The sequence below is a fragment of the Athene noctua genome, chromosome 1 (assembly GCF_965140245.1).
Source record: "Athene noctua chromosome 1, bAthNoc1.hap1.1, whole genome shotgun sequence".
Lineage (NCBI taxonomy): Eukaryota > Metazoa > Chordata > Aves > Strigiformes > Strigidae > Athene > Athene noctua.
The window spans coordinates 136,699,203-136,721,584 of NC_134037.1; the positions used below are offsets into that span (position 1 = coordinate 136,699,203).

A 22,382-nucleotide genomic window follows, 5' to 3' on the forward strand; every position below is an offset into this window, starting at 1 on the left:
ATGGGTGCACTGCATTACGGAATGAATCTTTGCTGAGACACGAGGTATGATAGATGAGTACTTAGTACACCATGAATGAGCTCCAAAACATGGGGAAGGACTGTTCAGTGCTAAAAAAGCATGAGCAAATTCTGAAATACATTAAACCAAGAGGTAAGATTGATAGACACCAGAGACATTTCCTTAATCTTGCTGGAGAGTTGCTGGAGGGCATCCTCCCTCGTTTACACAGTGGTACTTCCACCTCTAGAACAGCCAGCCTATTGCCACTGCAGTCACAGTCAAGTTTTAATTACAGAAGCAGAACTGGTAGGGAAGAATGGGGTACGAAAGGTAATGAACAAAGTAGTTTCAATATTAAGAGCAGGGAGTGAAAAATTGTGTCTTCTTCTCAAAAGGGAGGGGAGGACACAGGAAAGTAGTAGGAAAAAAGCCCCAAATGAACCCTAGTAAGTAGAAGCTGCTAATCCCTAAAGCCTCAGAGTAGAGTGCAAAGCCCTGGAAGAAAGAAATTAATAACTTTCAAAGTATGACCTTGAAAATGGAATTAACAGTATTCCTCCCTTTTAAGCCTTCATGATAATAAAGATTTCATCTTCTGAAGCCCTGGCAAGAGAGTCAACAGACTAGAAAAATTACTTCCCGCAGAGGAGCTGGCAAGTGTAAAACCTAAGACCCCTCCAGGCCCCAGGGAGTGAGATGACAGAAAGAGACCTGTATAGTTCACATCCCCTTTCCCTTGCACCTTGTCCTTTAGAGGTTTTTTTTTTCATTGCTCCCGAATTTTTGGTCCTCTTTGCTCAAAAATCAGGACTCCAGCCTCCCCTGTAGGTAGAGTCAGCCTGTCAACAGCATGGACTCCAGAGCCGTTCAGGTTATTGGAGAGCACTTGTAAAAACAGCAGGCCAGCTCTACTTGGGTTTGCCATTACTCCTCCTAATAAGAGGAGTAGACAAGTCCTCCTAACCTGTTCCAGTGCCTCCTCCAGGCCTCACTCCATTTAGAAACTCATGGGGGCAGATTATCCTCTTACACCAGGTTTTACTCTGTGTTCTTCAACAAGGGCAGATTCCCCAAAGCAAATAAGGAGCCTGTAGCAGTCTGATGCCCTTTGAAACTTCTCTGTGGGCTGTCCTCCATCAGCACTAAAGATAGGTCAAGCCCTGGACTCTTTGTTAATAAGAGAAAAACTGGTACCTGCTGTCTCTCTTCCTATCTCCATTTCGGTTTACTCAGATGATGGGACCCAGTAGCATATTCTAGATTGGTAAATGTGGGTGATTTTTTCTCCTGTGGGTATGGACCAGAAATACATCTGCTTTCTGCCTGCATCTCAGATGATCTGTTTTAAAGGTCTGTGTTGGGAATCTTGAAAGTCCTAGGTTCCATTGCTGCTGGCGGTGATCACGTTGCTCACAACATGTGCAGGCATGACTCTCTGCAACCAAGCGGGCTTGTTTGCCCGTTCATCAAGGGTTATGTTGCATTGGCACAACCTTAGAATCATCTCAGTTGGAAAATCCCTTGAAGCTCCTCCAGTCCAACCATTAACCTCATCCTGACCGTTCCCAGCTCCACCAGATCCCTCAGCGCTGGGTCAACCCGACTCTTCAACCCCTCCAGGGATGGGGACTCCCCCCCTGCCCTGGGCAGCCCATTCCAACGCCCAACAACCCAGTGTTAGCCAGTCTAACCCTTGCCTGGCGCAGCTTGAGGCCACTCCCTCTTGTCCTATCATTTACTACTTGGTTCAAGAGACTCATCCCCCCTCTCTGCACCCTCCTTTCAGGGAGCTGTAGAGGGCCAGGAGGTCTCCCCTCAGCCTCCTCTTCTCCAGACTAAACCCCCCCAGTTCCCTCAGCTGCTCCCCATCAGACCTGTGCTCCAGACCCTGCACCAGCTCCGTTGCCCTTCTCTGGACACGCTCGAGTCATTCAATGGCCTTTTTGCAGTGAGGGGCCTCTATCCCCCTCTCTTTTGGGTCCCTTCAGGGGTGCTATCTCAGGGGTGCTATTGGTGTCGCAGAAGAGAGCTGGAGGGAGTGTGCAGGAAGTAGAATGGGATAGAAACTTTATCACCACCCCCTGCAGCAGCTGCTTCTTGCTGCTTAGCAGGTAGATGTCTTGCTTTTGTTGGGGATGACCAAACAGCAGATCCAATCTGCTCCCCCCCCCAGGCAGTTATAGCAAGGATACTCCTGGGTGATGCTTGCAGAGAGATGTAGACCCATGGGCATCCCATTCCGTGCCACAAAAATGTGGTCCTACTTGGCTCTCTCAGGCAGAAGTGTACCCCTTCTTTCGCATGGTCCCTCGTGGGCTTTGCTGTGCAGGTCCCCAGGGTTCTCCCGAGAGCGTGGTGCAGGGCGGGGCGGGTTGCCACTTCGAGCTGCTGCTATTGCCAGCCCGGGGACTTGCCCGGGCTTGGGAGGCGGGTAGGGGAGAGCCCGGAGCTTCGGTTTTTCGTGGCCTTCGGCTGCCACCTCGTGGGAAAGCGGCGCTTGGGCGGCCGCGGCGGCTCTCGAGCCCGGCCCAGAGCCGCAACCATCGCCCGGCAAAGCAGAGCCTAAGGGGTGGGTGTGTGTGTGTGTGGTGACACCAGGGACTTTGCGCAGGGCAGCCGGAGGGCAAGTGCTGACCCCTCGAGTGCCGCAGCATCCCTTCGCCTACCGCTCCGTGCTCTCTCTCATACCTGTTTGTTGGCGTTTGAGCTTCACCTGGTGCCACATCCACGCCGAAACAGCTCCCTAGGAATCCCCGCTTTTTTTCTCCTGTAGTTCTGACCAGAGATGGTACTGACCGGGTTGTTGGGCATTGGAATGGACTGCCCAGGGCAGGGGGGGAGTCCCCATCCCTGGAGGGGTTGGAGAGTCGGGTTGACCCAGTGCTGAGGGATCTGGTGGAGTTGGGAATGGTCAGTGTGAGGTTCATAGTTGGACCGGATGATCTACAAGGTCTTCTCCAACCTTGATGATTCTGTGATTCTGTGACTCCTTGCCGTTGCATTTCTGGTGCTAACTCCCCTTTCCCATAAAAATGCAGCATTTCCCTGTACCTGCCTCTCTCCCACCATCCCTGCTTCCCTACGCCTCATCTGCGTTTAATTTCCTCTCTTCATCTCCCCTTCTCCCAGGACCTGTTCTTGTTACCTGTCCAACCTGCATGCTTACATCAGCTCCTACATTTCCCCATCCTCACCCCGCCTGACATCTCCTCCTCTTTCCCTCTTCCATGTCCTGAGCTGAGTGTGCCCATATTGCTGTTTCAATCAAAGACATTCCCTGATACCATTTTCTGCTCTGTGGCCCTGCGTTGGTACAAGCGTAAGGCTCATCGTACCGCCTCAGTCCATATTACCCCTTTCTTATATCTCATCACAGCAGCCTTTTGCTGTGCCTCTGGCCTGGCAGAATCTTCCTTTCATATTTATCACTTCCTCATGCAGCCCCCAACCCCAAATAGGCACTGAAGGCTTTGAGGGGCCAAAGCCATCCCTAAGTCAGGGCCTATACAGGGCTACCGAGCAGCCTTCTGACCTTGGCCACTGCTGCCAAGCTGTGTCACAGTGCCTGTAGCACTATAAATTCAAGGCTTGAAGGCAGGGAGAAAAAGAGCTCTTTTATTCACCCACAGAAGTCAAGCCTTGGGAGTCTGCTCCCCTCTTGGTGATTCCTTCAGCTAGTCTCATCTCTGGAGGTCGAGCCTGTGCCACAGAGGATGCACCACTGGAGTCTCAGTTGCTTAGGTCTCATGGGGCATCTTACCAAGTCCTCTCACAGCTAAACTCTGCTCTTTTCAGCTGCCTGGGTAGCATCCACTGAGGGCTCAGTAACAGCTCTGCCCCAGGTTTCGTGGGGAGACTTGCAGCTCTGTGACTGGGACTTGAGCATTCAGCGGCCACCAATCTCTTGACACTGGGTAGCTTCTTTCTTAACAGTTTCCATGACAAAAAAACTCATCTCTGTCTTTCCTAGGGAGACCTGAAGACACCCCAGCTAATTCTTCTCCAGCTGAGCAGTTTCCTTAGCCTGGCTCTCCTGTAGTCAGCAGAGGAGACTGCAGAGCAAGGCGTGACTGAGACAGTTTTAATCTAGCTGGTTCAGGTAGCAATTAGTAACGGGCAGTGTGCCAGGCTTTCTGTTAATGCCGAGGTCCTAAAGTCACAGGAGAACATAACATCAAATTTAATGTGTGGCCTTAATATCACTGCTGGCAGCTGACTACCACTGTGCTCCTTAAAAGCAGAGGGAGGTTGTGGATATGGAAGTCTTCAGGCAGTCCAGAACTGACTGAACATGCTCATGGAAGAAAAACCGAATCTGTCAAGGAGTGCAGCTTCTGCCAGCTCAGGATGACTCTGAAGCACCTGAGGCAGGCCGATGTGATGCCTTGCTGGCCACGTGCTCCCAGCTGGCCCTGGGACAGAACTGGAGGTTAGACTAACCTTGGACTAACACAGTAGAGCTGGTATGTTCCTCTTGGACAGAGGCTGGTTTTGAGGAAGAGAGCCGCCCTTGGCTTTGCAATCTTGCTATGGTTTGTTGTGAACATAAGCAGCACACCCTGCTTTTCCCCTCTCCTTCCACCGTCTCACCCAAGCCCCACCACTCTTCTTGCCATGTCTTTTCCTACACCCTTCACAGGAGTGGGAGTAGTTCACGAGCCATGACACACAGAGAAACAAAACAAAAGAAAGCATTACAGCTATACCATGGAAACTAGCATACATACCCATGTCCTCTATAGCAAGCCCTGGGCTAGCCTAGCCTGCAGCCCTTCTGGGAGGAGCCAGGGTACCAGACCCAGCTGTGCTGTGCCAGTTGTATGGGGGTGCCTGAAACCTGTGAGGGGCAAAAGCACTGACCCACCGAGGTGACCCAGGAAAGCCATTCAAGACATGTGAAGTCTTTGGGGGACCCTCTCTCCAAGGGTGTTGAAGGCAGATGACAGTTTTGTGATGCTATTTACCTTTTTCTGAGAGGCCACATCTCTGCACTCTTGCGAGGCTCAAGCATCAGAGCAGGAAAAATGTTCTGAGGTACAGTCGCTGGCTTTCTTTGTTCTTACGATTAAAATAAACATTTTTTTTTTCTTCCTCAAGCCTTGCTCTCAGACACAGCAAAAGTATTTTGTCTGCTGCTCTTCCACTTAAAAAAAAATAAAATCAGCCCAAGGCAAACACCCAGCATGGGATTGTTCCACCTGCCCTGATGATGTCTGTAAAGTGCTGTGCAAACAGGGCCTTATAATGGGAAAGGTCAGGCATCCTTAGCAGTGGCAGATGCTAGGTCTTTTAGTGAGGCTGGTAAAGCTCTTGCAGCACTGCCGGCACATGAGAGCAGGCAGCAACTCTGCTGCGTCATACTGCGTGGAAGGGTTTGCCTGGGGGTATGTATGCAATTGCTGAAGCCCCACGCTGCAGGGCTTCACCGCCCCTTCTACATCCCTGCTTGGAAGTGTGGGGAAGTTCACAGAATCACAGAATCAACTAGTTTGGAAAGGACCTTGAAGATCATCTAGTCCAACCATTAACCTAGCGCTGACTGTTCCCAACTACACCACATCCCTCAGCGCTGGGTCAACTCTACTCTTCAACCCCTCCGGGGATGGGGACTCCCCCCCTGCCCTGGGCAGCCCATTCCAACGCCCAACAACCCCTTCTGCAAAGAAATGCTTCCTAATACCTAGTCTAAACCTTCCCTGGCGCAACTTGAGGCCATTCCCTCTTGTCCTGGCGCTGGTTCCTTGGCTCAGGAGACTCATCCCCCCTCTTTGCGCCCTCCTTTCAGGGAGCTGTAGAGGGCCAGGAGGTCTCCCCTCAGCCTCCTCTTCTCCAGACTAAACCCCGCCAGTTCCCTCAGCCGCTCCCCATCAGACCTGTGCTCCAGACCCTGCACCAGCTCCGTTGCCCTTCTCTGGACACGCTCAAGTCACTCAATGGCCTTTTTGGAGTGAGGGGCCCAAAACTGAACCCACTCATCGAGGAGCGGCCTCACCAGTGCTGAGCATAGGGGTCAGATCCCTTCCCTGTCGCTGCTGGCCACGCTATTGCTGACACAAGCCAGGATGCCATTGGCCTTCTGTCAATCAACACCCGCTGTCAATCAACACCCCCCAGGTCCCTCTCTGACTGGCAGTTCTCCAGCCACTCCTCCCAGAAGTGTCCCTGTGCAGGGCTGGTGCACAGGGCTGTTAGACACAGGTGGGCAGGAGCAGCAAGGTCATGGTAGCACCACGCTTTCCCAGTTAAATTTAAGGACAGAGCTCGCGTTACCCCGCTTTGGGGAGAGGACGGGGTCCCATTCAGCCCTGAGGGAGCTCCAGCTCTCTAGATCTCAGCCAAGGTGACCTCGTGCCATGACACCATTGCGGATGTCCCAGGGTGAACGCGTGGCAGGGATGAACCCTCACAGACACGGGGCACAGTGTCCGGGGAGGCTGTTGCAGCTCGGTTGGGCGCCACGACAGGGCTTCCACTGCATCCACACTGGGTGCCTAAATGTCCCATGATTTGGAGCAAGGAGAAGTAGCGCAATTGTTTTGTCCTTGCCAATTTTTAGTCCACTCCTTCTTGATTTGATTCATGGGATCTGACTCGCTCAGCCGTTTGGGGCCTGGGGGTCCCTTAAGGGGTTTATTTGTGAAATGCTGCCAGATACTCGCATTAACTCATTGACAGCACAATCCCAATTTCCTTCCCCTCCCTCAGAGCCTCCGCCCTGGTCACGGACTTCGAGCTGCCGCCAGACCGCAGGGCAGGGCTTAGCCCCGGGGATCAGCTTGCCGAGCAAAACTCCCCGAGCACGGGCTGGAGGTTTGGGGAGTGGCGAGACCCGAGACTCGTTTATCGGAGCTACCCCCCGGCGCCCACAGACGGGGCCGCTCCGTGGCTCCGAGCGCCGGGCCCGGGTGCGTGCTGCCCCCGAGCCTGTGCCGAGGCCAAGCGCGGCAGCAGGGCAGCGCAACCGGGCACGAGGATTGTCGGAGGGGTCTCTCCCTCCCCGGAACATCCACACACCGCCTCCAAAAAAACCCCCAAAACAGAAACAAAAAAAAAACCCCGCGGCTGTGGCGGCGGGAGGAGCGGGCGGCCCCGGGGGGCGGCGGCGGCCGGCAGGGGGCGGTAGAGACCGCGGCGGTGGCGGGCTGAGGCCTTTGGCGGGCTGAGGCCGTGAGGGCCGGGGGGGCGGGTTTCGGGAGGTGGACGCGCCTGTGGCTGCCCACGCGTGCACGCCTGTGGGGCTGAGAGGGGCGTTGCAGGCGGTGGGTGGGGGGGGGTGAGCTGGGCGTGAGCGCCGCTGAGAGGCCTCTCCCGCGTGGGTCTGGGCTCCCACATCTGGGGGCTACTGTGGGCAGTGGCAGCGGGGCCCAGGCGGGGTGCGGCGGGGACAGATGCTACTTTTGCAACAAGGCTCACTCAAAGATGAATATTTTAGTTTCTCCTAACATTTTCAGGAACATTTTTTTAGTTTCAGCAATTAGCCCCCCCCCCCCCCCCCCCCCCCCCGCCAAAGCCTAAACTCTCAAAGCTTTCAAGATCTTTTGTGACTGACCTATAACCCTCCCACGTTTTTACGATATATATGACAGAAAATGCAGCATGAGCGAGCTCAACTGTAAAACACAGAGTCCGTGTCCAGGGGCTGCAGCACAGAATCGTTTCGGTTGGAAAAGACCTTGAAGCTCCTCCAGCCCAACCATTAACCTCACCCTGATCGTTCCCAATTCCACCAGATCCCTCAGCGCCAGGTCAACCCGACTCTTCAACCCCTCCAGGGATGAGGACTCCCCCCCTGCCCTGGGCAGCTCATTCCAACGCCCAACAACCCCTTCTGCAAAGAAATACTTCCTAAGAGCCAGTCTGACCCTGCCCTGGTGCAGCTTGAGGCCATTCCCTCTTGTCCTGGTGCTTGTTCCTTGGCTCAAGAGACTCATCCCCCCTCTCTGCACCCTCCTTTCAGGCAGTTGGAGAGGGCCATGAGGTCTCCCCTCAGCCTCCTCCAGACTAACACTCCCAGTTCCCTCAGCTGCTCCCCATCAGACCTGTGCTCCAGAAATCCAGAGATCCCATCCCATCCCGTTCCATCCCTCTATCCCCCACACCCCAAGCCATGCTGTTCACGTGTGAAGGCAGCAATACCCCAAATGCAGCCCTGCCTCTGCGGTGCGTTCCATGCCTCTGCAGGCACACACACGCCTTTGCTCCGACTGCAGGGGCACCCTTGAAAATTGGCAAGGAGGGGGATGGTTGCCATGTATGTATGTGTTACATACATGTCCATGTATGTGTTAGTGAAATAGTATTTTAGCCAAATCATAAATATGTGGTAGCTGAAAACTTTTTGTGGGTGACCCACCCTACCTGGTATGTTCTTGATTATTTGCTGGGCCACAAGACTCATGTTTTGCGCCAGAGGAGTCATGTTTTGGGACCTTTTCACTGCCAATATGGGATGCAAGTGGTCCCAAACAGCTTCCCTCCAATTATTTGACCATGAAAGATGCTTTCTTTGAAACATAGGTCAAGTAAGTGTGGCAGCTGAACTTGTTTTTGAGCTCAGAGGGGAAAGTAAATTCCTGTCACCCAAACAAGGAGTGAAAAAACAGTGTTGTAGGATTTGTGTGACAAGCCACAAAATATGAGCAGGGACTAACTGAAAAAAGAAGCCATAGATGGAATATCAATTTTCCACACAATTCAGCACATACTTAATAGCGAAAAAATAGAACTGGGCCACAAACAGCTGATCTAGTAACTGATGAGCTACATTAGGAAGAAATCACACTAATTAAAGTGCTACAGAATTTCAGGGGCTCTGGGGACATCCTTCTTGGATTTGCTGCCTTTTAGTTCATCAGCTAGAGTTTTAATAGCGACTGTGCTGCTGAGCAAGCCTGTGGCACCCCTGCTCCACCCCCTAGAGAGGGGCTCTTCGCCTGGTAAACTCTGCAGGTTGTGAGAGGGAGCAGCTGCATGTCGGACCCATGGGTGTCTCCTCAACACAGGCCCTTTTTTTTTTGGCTCCCCCCTGATGTTAGAAATAGCTCTTCTTGGCAGTAAGCAGGTTCTTCCACAGCAGATCAGTCCCAACATACTCATCGCCGTCTCCACACTTCAGCATCTTCCTGCACTCCTTGTGTGTAAAACACTGCATATACGTACTCATATATGTGTATGTGTACATGTACACGTGTGTGTACATATGCATATAAATATATGCGTACACCTTTGTGTACGTATACACAATGAGCAAGATTTTACAAAACCATAGCCACATACACCTCCCTGCCCCATTCTAAAGAAAAGGCTGCCAAGGCTTGGTATTGCAGGGTGAATTTAAAACAGCATTGCTGCCTTTAAAGCCATCCAGAAGAGGGAACCCATAAATGAGAGGATGAATGAGAAGATGTCAGGAGTGTTAGCACTTAATAGTCCTGGAGCGAGGCTGCATTATTTGTGTCTGCGGCAGAGCGCTCCTCCCTGCCCCCTCTGACAGACCCCCGTGCATGTGCGCACACGCACCTGCAAGTTCCTTTCCCACCCTCATGCAAAAATCAACCTCCCTGGCACACCCTGCACCCTAGCCTTGTAGGTGTCTGCCACAGGGCCATAAACACAATGGTGAAGCTTTCCTTCACCCCCATTAAGAAATAAATAATTACGGCGCAGCCCCTGGGAGGGGAGGTGGCCACTGGTTGGGCCCATGTTTATTGATTGGACTGCTGTGATGAATCAGCCCCTGCGGAGCCGGTGTCTGGCTGCAGACAGGCACTGGCCACTGTACAGAATTACAACAAGCCCTGACATCGCAGGGCCACTGCCGGGAAGGTGTCAGGGAGGGGAGGCGTGGGGCTGGTGGCTGGGGAGGGGGGGATGCGCCGTGCGAAGGTGTGAGCCGTGCCCCCGCACCAGGCGGCCAGTGGGTGCCAGCCAGAGGCACGGCAAGGGATGGGACGGGCTCCAGCAGCCAGGGATGAGCCTTCCCGCTTGCTCCAGGCCCCGTTTCTCCAGCCTGGGTGTTGCTTTGGGAGAGCCATGTGCCATCGGAGCATTGGGCGGGAGGGGAGGATGCCAAGGAGCTGGTGGGCAGGAGCCGGCAGTTGGGCTGGATGGAGGCTCACCTAAGAGGGATGGTGGCTGCACCCTCCACAGGAGCAGCCCGGGAGCAAATGGCCACGTTCCTGCATTACCCCGTCTTGCTCAGCCATGTGTAATCTTGTTCTCTTTTCTCTCCCTTCTTGCACCCTGCAGGACCCGGCACAGGGAGAGTAGACAACGGTTCCATGAGTTTGGCCGTCCCACTGTGGCTGCTGGCAGCGTCCCTGCTCTGCCTACTCAGCAAATGTTAATACAAATCAGAATTTAAAAATAATAATAATAATAATAATAATAATTAAAAAAAACCAACAACACAACAACAACAACAACACACAAAACAAAACGCGTTATACAGGAGACAGAGCGAAGAGAGGGGAGAGAGAAAAAAGAGAGGGGGGGGAGAGAGAGAGAGAGGACTGTTTCTTTCACAACTTTTGTGTGTTCAGGAGTGAAGAGGGGGGAGAGGAAAAATTACAGCAAAGAAGACTCAGCAACATTTAATCTGAAACCTGACAAGCCGCCTGTCAAGTCACCGACCGTCTAGGAGGCAACACAAAGTGAGGAAGAGAATGGGGCACCAGCAAGGATCGTGTCACTGGAGGATGCTGCAATGTAAACAATCCAACAAAACATGCAAAGCCAATCGAACAGAAGATCCCTTTTCTTTTCTCTCCTCCTTCCTCTTTTCCATACTCCCTCACCTTCCTTCCTTCCTCCTCTTTCTTTCTTTTGCAGAAAGAGGTCTTTGCTTCGATGTCTGTAGCCACTTAACTTTTTGGATGCCCTGGGTCATTTTTGTGAGCCAATGCTCAACCAGTTCATACTTTTGAAAGCAAAAAAAAAAAAAAGAAAAAAAAGAAAAAAAAGAAAAAAGCCACAAACCAGAGCAAGTCACCTGAAGCTCTCTGCACACTGGTGTCCTGTGAAGAACCCCTTCCTCTCTTCACTTCACCCTGTGCCCCTGTGCCCCCAGCCCTTGCTGAACACCTTATTTCCTGTCCCCTCCTTCATGCAACATCATGCTCGCTGGCCTGAACTAAAGCTGTGTCAACTCTACTGAAAACATACTTTCTTTTCTTTTAATCCTCTTCCTCTCCCCCCTCAATTCAGGTGTCACCCCTCAGACCAAGTGTTTTTCTCCCGTGTATGCCTGCGTGCGTGCGTGCATGCATGTATGTGCAGCTCTCGTCTCCGCCTTCTCTCTCTTTCTCTCTTTCTCTCAAAGCATGCAAAAGGAACAGTCCATGTGTACATATGCTCATCCTGCTGTAGATAATGTCCTGCCTTGTAAGTATGAGACAAGATGCTGAGAGATCACTCAGGCAGAGAAGAGGGGCGAGGAGAGAGGGGCAGATGCAACACAGGTTCCCATGGTGTCCCCTCTCCAGCGTCCTGGATTTTTGACTCCTGGCCACCTTGCTTGCAAGAGTCAGTCTGCACCCGTGTTTAGCCTTTTTTTCTCTCCCACCTGCAATCCGTCTCCGCCTTCAAGTACCGGCATAGCAGCCCTTGCTCTGCATGAGTGCTTGCACACACGCATGGGGGTGTGCACACGTGTGCATTTGTCCAAATAAGCAGAAGAAACTGGGACTGGCCTGCAGCACAACACAGTGGAGAATGCAGCTGCCCGCTCCTCCTGGGGAAAGGTGGAATGCAAGGGATGAGACCTTAAACATCACCGAGCAGCCATGCCTGTAGATATAGTGCTTGTGTAGGAACAGCGCCTCAGCGTGAAAAAAAAACACAGTCTGGTCATTCCTAACCATTTTGGTAGTCATGCAAAAAATAAGAGCCAATACCCTTTTTTGTTGTTGTTCTTACTGTCCTCCCTGTTACAAAAGGAAACATACGCTACGTAAGGGTGAGTGTAAGTGTGTGTGTGTGTGTGTGTGTGTATTCTAACACCACTGCTGCTGCAAAGCTCACTTTGCAGATTCCACATTTGAAACAAACTGGGTCAGAAAATGTCCAGGATCTGTGAACATAAGAAATAAAACAAATGTCAGGTCCAAAATCCTGGACTTGTAAAGAAGGAGGCTAAAGTGGTGCAGCAAAGAAGTAGGCAGCACAATTCCCCTTGCTCTTTTCTCATCTGAAAAGTGCTGATGTTGCTGGAGAGGGCGAGCGCTTGCCATCAGCCTTTCCATGGCAGAATCCCATGCAGAGGTGCCAACAGGAGACACTCCAGTGGCTCTGGAGTGAGGAGAAAGAGAGGGAGAGAACAGGCTGTGAGAAACCGGGTTAAGAAGATGCTGGGTGGTGGCTGGAAATTGCCACACCAGCAGGAGCCAGAGCAAGCAGTGGGGGAGGGGAAGCCAACGGTCCCATGCTTCAGTGGCCCCAGTGTGTGTGTGAGCAGGGGCAGCAGGGAGAAGACTCCTGTGTTTCCTGACCCATCACAAGCCCTAGCATCCACAGCAGCAAAGATGATAAAACACAGGGTTTATCAGGTAGCCACGTGGGTTTTTTAGGCGGGAGGGATGTGCAGGAAGGAACATGAGTTAGCCCACACAAGTCGAGTGACCATCCCATGACAGTACGGTGTGTTTTACAGGTGCTTCGCACCACTGAGCTTTCAAGAACCAGCAAGCTTGTGTTTCTGTCTTTGCCCTGTGAATTGGTGCGGTAGCAGCACCCTTGACAGCCGTGCTTGTGTGCTCTTGAAGGCAAGGGGGAAACAGCTTGGGCTTGCAGCCCTGCAGTGTGTGGGAGGGGATACCCACCCGGTGGTCCCCTGCTGGGAAGAAAAGTGGGAATTGCTGTCTGTGAGCCTGTCTGGCTGGGACATGCTCCACCAAGGCCTGTCGCTGCCGTTCAGCATGGCGCTTTCACCTTTCCCTGCAGCGCTGCTGGCGCCTGCCTCCTCTGCTCTTCACTGAGCTCAGCTCTTCCAGGCAGCAGCAGGCAGGGAAGGGCTGCCTGCAGGCAGCCGGAATGAGCAAGGAGATACTAGAGAGACAGAAGAGGCTGAAGTTTGGGTGATGGCAGACTTGCTATAGATCCGCAGTGGATTTGGATGGTGGTAAATTATGCTCTCCCTGCTCCCCCAGGCACAAAGCCATACTTGGGGGTGTTTGTCTAAGTGCAAGAGGGGACAGATGGGAAACTGATGCTTGAAATCCACCCAAGGCATGCAGGACAGCTCCCCATTTCCAGTTGTTGAAGGGACTTGTGTCTCTGCTTTGGAGACAGGTCTGCTGTGGCCCAGAAAAAAAATGCACTATATCCTTCAGGGCAGTCAGACACCCCCAGTCCTCATACCTACCTCTTGGGATGGTCATGTCATTCCGTGTCTTAGTAACAACTCCAGATTTTCTGCTGCAACAGAGCTTCTCACCCCCCTGGTACAGCTGCGAGCTGATGCTGGTCCCAGAAGCTGGGGCTGGGAGCTGCACCCTCTTCAGCACACTGGCACGAGGGAAAACACCTCATCTCTGGCATTTCTTGTTCTCAGGGCTGTCCCTACAACTGGGTTTATTGTCACAGTCTTGTCATGAGAAGGTGAGCAGCCTGCAGTGACTTGCTGTTACCGGCTGTTCCTAAGGGCTGGGTCAAGCCCACCATTTTCTTTAGATTGGGGCTTCTCTTTGATGTCAACCTGGCTGCTATTGTAAGGTCCGTCCCGTGTGTTGTCCTCTGCATGGGGTTTTGTCGCTGTGGGGTCAATCCTAGGCACTGGGTTCACACACATCAGAGCTCTATGGTGTGGTGGTGGTCACAAGTCCCAGCACCTCGTTGTCTCACATCTTTTTTTGCTTTGGAAGAGTTTTGAGGGGATATTTTTTAGATAAGTCACCAGAGGCTTATAGTTAAAGGGAAATATATTACTAAAAACAGGACACCTGTTTTTTTTTTAAGCCATCTGCCTATGAGCTGGAGGAAATGGCCACAACCCTGGTGCTGGGATCTGGTCTTGCCTGCACGACCTGGGCAGGTTTGTGCCTCTGTCACATGGCTGTGAAACGGGGTTAAAGCCAGTTATTTGCAGACCTTTCTGAGAAAAGCCACAAATACCAAGTAGGCCTTTTACCTGCAGGATAGCTGGCAGCCCCACTCCTGGCAATGTCTGGTCCTAGCAGGGCTGGGGGAGTCATGGGTAGGCTGGAGCTTGATTTACTCCAAGAAGTTAATCCTGCGAGCTGTCGTAGGATGCTGTGAACATCCCCCCCTGTTTCTCGTTAGCTTGAGCAGGCATCGCTCAAAGCCTCTGTCGAGAGGAGAGCCCAGGTGAACCCAGGAAACACAGGCAAGGTCAAACGCTTCTCCCCATTCTCTTTCTCCCCTCCGCCCTTTGACAGAGATGTTGCAAAGGGTGTTTTTCATGTCTCAGGCTCACTTTCTCTGAAACTGTTTCTCCTCCTCACCTCTCCTCCACATTCATGTTGCTGTCTTCCCCATCCCCTCCCGAAAAGCTGCGCTCTTGCTTCCTGCTGCCTCTCAGCTGGTTGGGGACTGAGGGAGATGGGAGTTTGGAATGGGACACCAGTTCCTTGAGCTTGTTAGTGTAATTGTGTTTGATTGATGGCAATTTAACATTTAGTGTTATAAAAAGAAACGAACAAAATGGAAAAAAAAAAAAGAAAAAGAAAAAAATTGTATTTCTTCTACTGGTTTGTAAATATTACAAGATGTCTGGTAATGTCCAAGCAGAGGAACAAAGACTTAGATTTAATATATGGCCCCATACTTGCTAGCAGATTTCTAACCCTTTTCAGATGACGGAGAGGAGGGGTGAAGGCAAGTCTTTCTGAAAGGAACTGGACAGGGGAAATGCGGCCACCCCGAGCCACATGAACTCCATGCGTGACTGTAGCATGTTGCTTGGAGCGTGTGTCTGGTCAGATGGAAAACAAAGCAGATGCCTGTCTCTGAACGGCTGGGAAGGGCGACGTGGGACGCTCCAGCCGACACCTGTATCTTGGCAGTTGTGTTCATTTTTGTTTGTTTGCAGCCCCGCAGCTTGCGGGTATGTTGCTCAGTGATGCACTCCCCTCCTCCCCTCTTCCCACTTTCTTCACCAGTGAAGTTGTGTCGCCCCATGCTAGCACCAAGTGCATGTTAACGTGCCATTCATGAAGATTTCATTGGTGACATACATTGTGTCGAGAGTTAGTCTTTGTCTGCACACCTTTCTCACGCCACTGACTGTTCACCACTTGGGCAGATCTTTCATGTACTGCTGCTTGCCCCACTTTTGGTCAAAGTATATCCAAGCCCCAACAGCTCTTCTTAGCTCCAGGTGCATCCAGACCATGCCCCCAAGCCACCTGTCTGAGCAACCCCCATTTTGAAAGTCCAAACTCACAGCATGGATAAAGTTGCCATCAATAGCCACATGGTCTCCAGGCTGAGTGGAGGCTGCACACCTGGAAGGAATTTGGGGGAGCAACAGCGAGTCCTGATGATTCAAGAGCATTTGGGGAAGAGGATCGGGAAGTTGGAAGAGCTACTTTAGAGTCCTTCACACCCCCGCCACCGGGTGATGTTTCAGCTCGATCTTTGTGCAGTGCTCTACCACTTCATCCCCTCCCCGATGGGGGAGTCTGTGGGCACAGGGAAACAGCTGTTTTCCTCCCAACCCCTCTCACACCTCTGCTTCCTCTCCTCCAAGCACACTGACCCACGGCCCAAATCATCATGGTGCTTGATGTGATGTAGCAACTGACACCAAGGACAGCTAACCAAGACAGTCCTACAGAGGAGATACTAGTGGGCTGAGCAGTTCTCTCTCTCTTTTCTGATGGTGAACAATCTTACTGCTACTCTGAATCAAGTACACAAAACTTCTTGAGTTAGGGATGCTGGGAGCAAACTGTCCCATGGAAGGAGCAGAACCTCAGGCAGGGAAGTGATGGAAAAAATGGATGGTGATTTCCAAGATGTGATGCCAGCGGAAAAGAGCTGTCCATCATCCATGCGCAGAACACCCAGATTCACCAGCGAGGAGACCATGGCCTCTCAACACTAATCTTAGAGTGGTTTCATTTCCAGTGGGATGCCCAGAGGATTTTTTTTTTTTTTTTTAAACTGCATGACTCCTGCTGACTAAAGAGCTGTGTCACACCATTAAAACCTCTTTCTCTTTTCCTTCTTGTAACTTGCTAGAACAATGTTCAGGCAGCTCCTACAGCCCCCCAAATTTTACTTGATGGTTGGCTTCCATTTGGGCAATATGTGGTGTTTGCTTGTTGATTAACTCACCGTAACAGGAAAGCAGAAGTCAGCTTGGTGAGGATATGTTGGTATGGTCCTCTGTATCTCCGTGACTTGGGATGATGTGTATGAGGCAAGGAAACCAGACAAGGAAGGGCTTGGGAAAGAGAAGCAGCTCTTCTAATTAGCCCAGGCCGGTGGCAAGCAAAGGGTCCTTCACTTGGTGCAGGCTCAGGTTAGTTGGTGCCACAGCAGCTCAGCGTCTGCCGCTAGCTTTGTAGAAGTGCCCAGGCAGCAGAGGAGGAAGGGGCAGTGCAAGTCAGGAGGAGATGACTGCAGCACGGGCAGGGGGGGCTGCATGCGCAGCAGGGCTTCTTGGGCAGCACGGCTGGGGAAGGGGCAGAAATCACATCCAAAAAGGGCCGTTCCCAGGTAGGGCAGGACCTTCTTCCCTGCCTGTGCTCCTGATACATCAGGCGCTCATCTCCTGGCCCCCCCAGGGCGTGCACACCCCACTGTGACAATGGTGAGGCACAGAGTGAGACCGCAGTGGCTCCGGCCCTGCCTTAGGAACAGGTGTGTGGATGTTTCTGTACATAACATGTGGGCCACGGGTGGACATGAGGAGCAAGACCACCCAGGAGCCAGCCAGTGAGGAGAGCACCTCCCAACTGGGTCTGTCCTTCTCCGAAATTCTGAATTTTTGCTCCTCATTTTGGCCACGCACAGGCACAGACGCACACCCCCCGCAACTGCTACCGCACACATGCTACAGTAGTCCTCGTGGCTACCAACCACACAGACGCCCTCCTTTCTCATGCACTCCCTCACACACTCAGCCAGATACGTGCTCCTCCGCTTGCTCCGGGGGATGGCTCTGCCTGCCTGCCCAGCGACATGGTGACCTTCCGAGGAGACCAGGAGAAAGCACGCGTGTGCAGGAGCACACATGTGTGCCAGGAAAGGGACGAAGGGGCAAAGAGCAGGAACCTGCCTCCGCGGTGCCACTGTCACCTCCCAAAATCTTTCAACTTTCCCAGCTGGAGCCAAGTTTCATCCTCTAGACCTTGAGAATGAAGGCCAGTCCCTTCTTCTTGCTACATGGTGGGGTGGTTAGAACTCTCCTCATTAACAGTGTTATATACATATAAATATATATATATATCTATATCTTTATATATATTTTTCCCCAGCACTGTAGACATGAGCTGAACTTCTCTTTAACGAAACGAGAAAACGGCCATTTTATTTTTGCCATTGGTTTGTTTTGGGAACTAGCTCTGTGAAAGAAAATTTTAAAAGCGCAAGTGTGTGTGTAAAACAACCGATCCAAAAAAACCAAAACAAAACAAAACAACAAATGAATGAACAAAACCCAGTGATGGAAAAAAAAAAAAAAAAAGACGCTTTTTATTTTTTCTTTTCTCAATGTATTTAACTTCTGTTATCTCGTTTCTGTTTCTTTACATGTATGAATGCTCTGCTCTTCTGTGATCTTAAAAAAATACAAAAAAATACAAAAATTAAATAAACGTGAAAAAGAGGTAATGTTTCTTCATTTCCCCTCCCATCCTTGCATGCCCTGGCTTGTCGCCTCTCTGATAGCGTCTAGTGCTGACTTCCCAGCCCACCCAGGGGACACTGGCCAGGCCGCCCCTTCCCTCCCCTCCTTTGGCGGGGCAAGGTGGTGCAAGGCTGCAAGCAGGGGAGGGGCAAGTGGCTTGGGGCTGAGGGAGCCGGGTCTCCCCTAACAGACTGGTCCCTGGGGTGCAGTGCGTGGCAGTGAAGGGAGCAGGCTGGCTGTAAATAGGTGTGAACTGGGGCTGCCATAAGGAGAGGAGGGGTGCAGAGGCTGTCCGCAGCTGGGTGGCACAGGTGAAGCTGCAGTGGCCAGCCCTGAAGCCAGAGCTTGCCTTCAGGTCTTGCAAATAATCACATTTTTTAAAAATTAAATAACATAACTGTGTGTGTGCACAGGTACAGGTTGGGATCAGGGTTGCAGTCCCAAGAAGGGAAGAGCAAGGAAGCAGATGGGCTGAGGCTGAGCAGCACAGGTAGGCACAGAAAAGGAGTACCAAAAGGCAGAGGACAATGGTGGAGAGAAGGAGAAGGAAGCCAGTGAGGAAGGCATCAGGAAATGCTGGCCAAGAAGATAGAGCAGGATGCAGCACTGGAGAAGCCATGGTTTATGTCAAGGAGGGAGAGGGGAGACAAGGGAATGGAGAGGTCCAGGGGCTTGGAGTAAAGGCAGCCAGGACAAGGTGGAGAGGGGCAGGACCCTTGTACCATGGGCACAAGCAGGCATGAAAAAGGTAGGTGAGAGGAAAGAGAGCAGAAGGGGGCAGCAGAGAAGCCAGGGCATGTTTTCAGGAAAACAGCTGAAGGGGTGAAGAAACAAACAAGTGGGATCCAGGGAGTCTGGTGAAAGGAGAAAGCAGCACCTGGGTTATCTCAGCATGGTAATTGAGGGGTATGGAGAGCCCAGGACATATACAGCCAAATCACTCCAGTGGAGGGATCAGTCCAGCACGTAAGTGCCATCTGGATGTCATGGCCTTGTGGCACCTTCCTTGTGCCGCTGGGAGAATCTGTATTTCCTGGTGGGCCCTGGGGACTCAGCTAAATGGGATGCAGACCCCGGCTGTGCAGCAGGGCTGGGGCAGCCCAGGGCTGCAGTTCCAGGGCATGATGGAGCAGCGTGTGCCTGTACCTGGGGAAAGGCAGCCCCAGTGCTGGCATGAGCCTGCACACAGCCTGGCTCAGCTTGCACCACAGAAGAGCCTGGCTGCAGCTCTAAGAGCAAGGTGGTCTCGTCCTCCCACATTGCTTGAACGTGAAAAAACAGGACTTCATTTTAGTCTGCCCAGCCATCTTCACTGGCTCTGTTTCACCTTCCACTTTCTTCTCTACTGCCTGTTTACAGTTCTCTGGGGCACAGACTTGAGATCTAGGTACAAAACAGAAGTATATTCTATGAAAGGTTTTATCTAATTTTGTTTCTGAAACATAACACATAGTACAAGGAAAACCTGGTTTTCTCTAGAGTACAGACTTGTTTCTTAAATTGCATGAAACTAAATAAAACCTGCTGTCAGAAGCTCAGCACAAGCAGCATGCTAGGCAAGCACTAGGCGTAAGCAGGACTGTGAACGCAACTGTGGCTAGTGCTTAACCACACCTTTGCTGTTCAACACCGAGAAGCAGCGATGGATTATGAACCCTCCTCCACCACTGTCATTCTCTTCCATGGCGCTGGGAGAGCCAGGGGGGTTGCAGGGTTGTGGGGGGCCACAGGCAGAGCTGGAGGAGGGAGCCCCAGGCTGGGGTATCATTGTGCTGTATGGGTACGGCGGTCGATACTGAGCTTTATCAGCCAATTGCTGAGATGGAAACAAGTCTCGTTCTCAGTGCTGTACATGGATGTTGCCAGTGCTACGGGGGTTCCACCTCCATGTCTGCTCTGAACACACCTGGGAAAGCTGTCTGTGCCTTTTCACCTCCACCACCTTAAAGCAGAGACTAAAAAGAAGGCAAGAAAAACCCGTAGCAAGAACAACCTCTCTTTTCATTAACATTTTAAATCGTTATTTTTAATGGTACATTTAACTAACACTAACTTATCCATGGGAAGAGAATTTGGCTGTTAACACTGGCATCTGCTTACTGAAGCTTTGTGTTTGGTGAGGCGTGAGCATAACACCAATAGTATTACTTGCTAACAGCAGACTCATTAGCATTAATTGCTGCATTTACTACCACAAAGAGCTGTCTGTATCTTTAACAGCAGCTATTACATGTACCCCATTCTCACTGGAAAAGGTACATAGGAAATTATTAGTGACAAGTCCTACCATAAATGAAGATCTAAATTCTTGGCACTTACCGTAACTCAAAACTTCCAGAAGAGTAAGGAAAGCGATGAGATGTTCCAGGTACTGTGATCTTCATCTTTCCTCACTGGAGAACTATGTTCAAACCCAGCTACATTGCAATTAGAAATGAGTTTAAGGGTTATGGTGCTCAAAGGCCACAGGAAAATGTGCGCCCATAAAAATACTTTGCAATTGGCTTTTGTTATCCAAAGCAGGCATTGTCAGAATGGGAGGAGAGCTGGGTTTAGAGAGATAAGCTGATGGATAAAACACCTGATTAGAATTGCAGCAACTGTGCACTGGTTGGCACTATTAAGACTAACAGGACTTGTCACTTGTGCCCATCAGCAGCTGGAAACCCATGGCAGCGTATTTGTCTTAGAGACACTGTATTTTGATGCTTGGGATGTGAAATAAGTTTTCTCAAAACGTGACACATCAGGCTGGGTTATAACTCAGGGTGCAAATGTCACAACTGATCACAAAATCCAGACCCAAGCATCCCAGAAGCATGGGGGTATCTTTGAGTGACTATGACATGGGATACCTGTGAGAGCTGGAAATTGCAGTTACTTGCTTCCAGAGAGATACCAGTACCCAACACCTTGTTACTGGTCTCTCCGTGTTACAAACCCTGAACAGACATGGCAGGTGTGGTATCTGTGAAAACTTGGGAACACGCTGGAGAGTATGAGCTTTACATGGTGCTTTCTGATGAGTAATATTTTCATAGCATACGCTTTGTAGAGGGGTACTACTTACTCTTCAGAAGTGCTGCCTTTCCAGTTTAACTTAAAAATGATGCAATGACCAGAAAGCTAGAAGTATGAACCATTTTTCACAAAGAGGAAGGTGCTAATTGAAAAGTAGAATAACCTTGGTAATAAATCTGATTTTAGGGGTTTTTTTTAAATATTACGACTAAAATGCAAAGCACTGAACAGGAGTAACACTTCTCTGCCACACAAGAGATGCTTCAAAATTATTACAAGGCTGGAGGGAAGCAAGGCACCCTTTAGCCTTGGTTTGGAAATCACACCTCTGCATTGATCTGCCATTGCCCCTTCCTTGTGTGCTGATTTTTTTATCCAACTCTGTGCCTGGGACTTGAGGGTTGCAGTTTCCTGATGCCTGTGGTGACAGGCTGCAGTACGAGCAATGGCAGAGTTTGTGGAAAGCGTTGGTAGAAATGGATGGTCCTACCTTCTCCTGACAGCTTACTGCATGGATCTGGGTATTTCACCTCCTGGAGCCCAGACTCCAAGACTGTTTCTTTAACTTTGCAACCCACTTTGCAACCCAGTCGTCCCAGCTGGAGAAATCACTCCAGGGCCTGAGCTCCTTGAGGATGCCACCCGGACAGAGGCTTGGTGGGGATGCACAAAGGCTCTTGACACAAGTGTAGGAACCCAGCAGAGCTTCAGGCCCTCACAGGACACCTGGCTTCCAGCCCCATGTGATCACATGTAGCTCTAATAGTCGTGCAGGCTTGTTTCCTGTAGCTACCTGAATTGAGTCAGGTTTTATTTTTCCCCTATCGATCTGTTGGGTTCCCCTCCCAACACTGAAGCCATGCACATCGACATTTTCACGGGGAATAATGGTCTAATCCCCACTGTAGGCAAGTGGCAAAGTCAGGATCAAATGAGGCATGCTGTTATGAGAGAAGTTATTTTGCTTTCAGATCGAGGGATATGGCAGTGCAGAAAGCAAGGATCTTGCACCAAAGAGGTACTTATACCAAGGGCTACTTCTTGCACCTCATCCCGCCCCATTCCCTGGGCAAGTGAACATGTGGCAAGTGAGCAAGCCGAAACAGCCACAGGGAGAAGCTCTGACTCCAGCACAGCTTCCCCCATGTCCTCCCACCCAGCCGTATGCCATCTCCAAACCCTTGTTCTCTCAGTGTCATGCAGAACAGAGGAATCACCAGGGATCCCAGCAGAGAGGCAGGAGGTTCTCTTCGAGGCTGATGGCGGGGGCCCTGCCTCCACCTGGCTGTTTGGCACTTCCACTGCCATCCAGCAGGCACGAAAAGCTCCTTGGGGTGCCAGAGCCCACAGCAGTTCACAACATAAACGAGGTCATACAAGGAGGCAGCTGGGTCTCTGGACATCAGGCTGGCACAACCATCATTACTGGATGAGCTCTGACTCAGAGACATACTGCTCACTTAAAGTGGCTTCACTTGGCACAAGTTGTGGAAAACACAGGCACTGTACACTCGGCCAGAGCACCCAGGAGCTGATGGCAAGCTTG

The 22,382-nt window shown here is 51.2% G+C and overlaps 1 protein-coding gene across 3 annotated transcripts in view; it reads left to right on the plus strand.

Moving 5' to 3' along the window:
• LSAMP (limbic system associated membrane protein) overlaps positions 1–17,717 on the plus strand; it is a 1,021,870-nt gene extending 1,004,153 nt beyond the window's left edge. For all 3 annotated transcript variants that reach the window (XM_074897459.1, XM_074897458.1, XM_074897460.1), the window contains one exon: positions 10,252–17,717. In XM_074897459.1, the coding sequence (XP_074753560.1) occupies positions 10,252–10,349 (98 nt within the window). In that variant the 3' untranslated portion in view covers positions 10,350–17,717. The remainder of the gene's footprint in view (positions 1–10,251) is intronic.
• Positions 17,718–22,382: the final 4,665 nt, after the last annotated feature.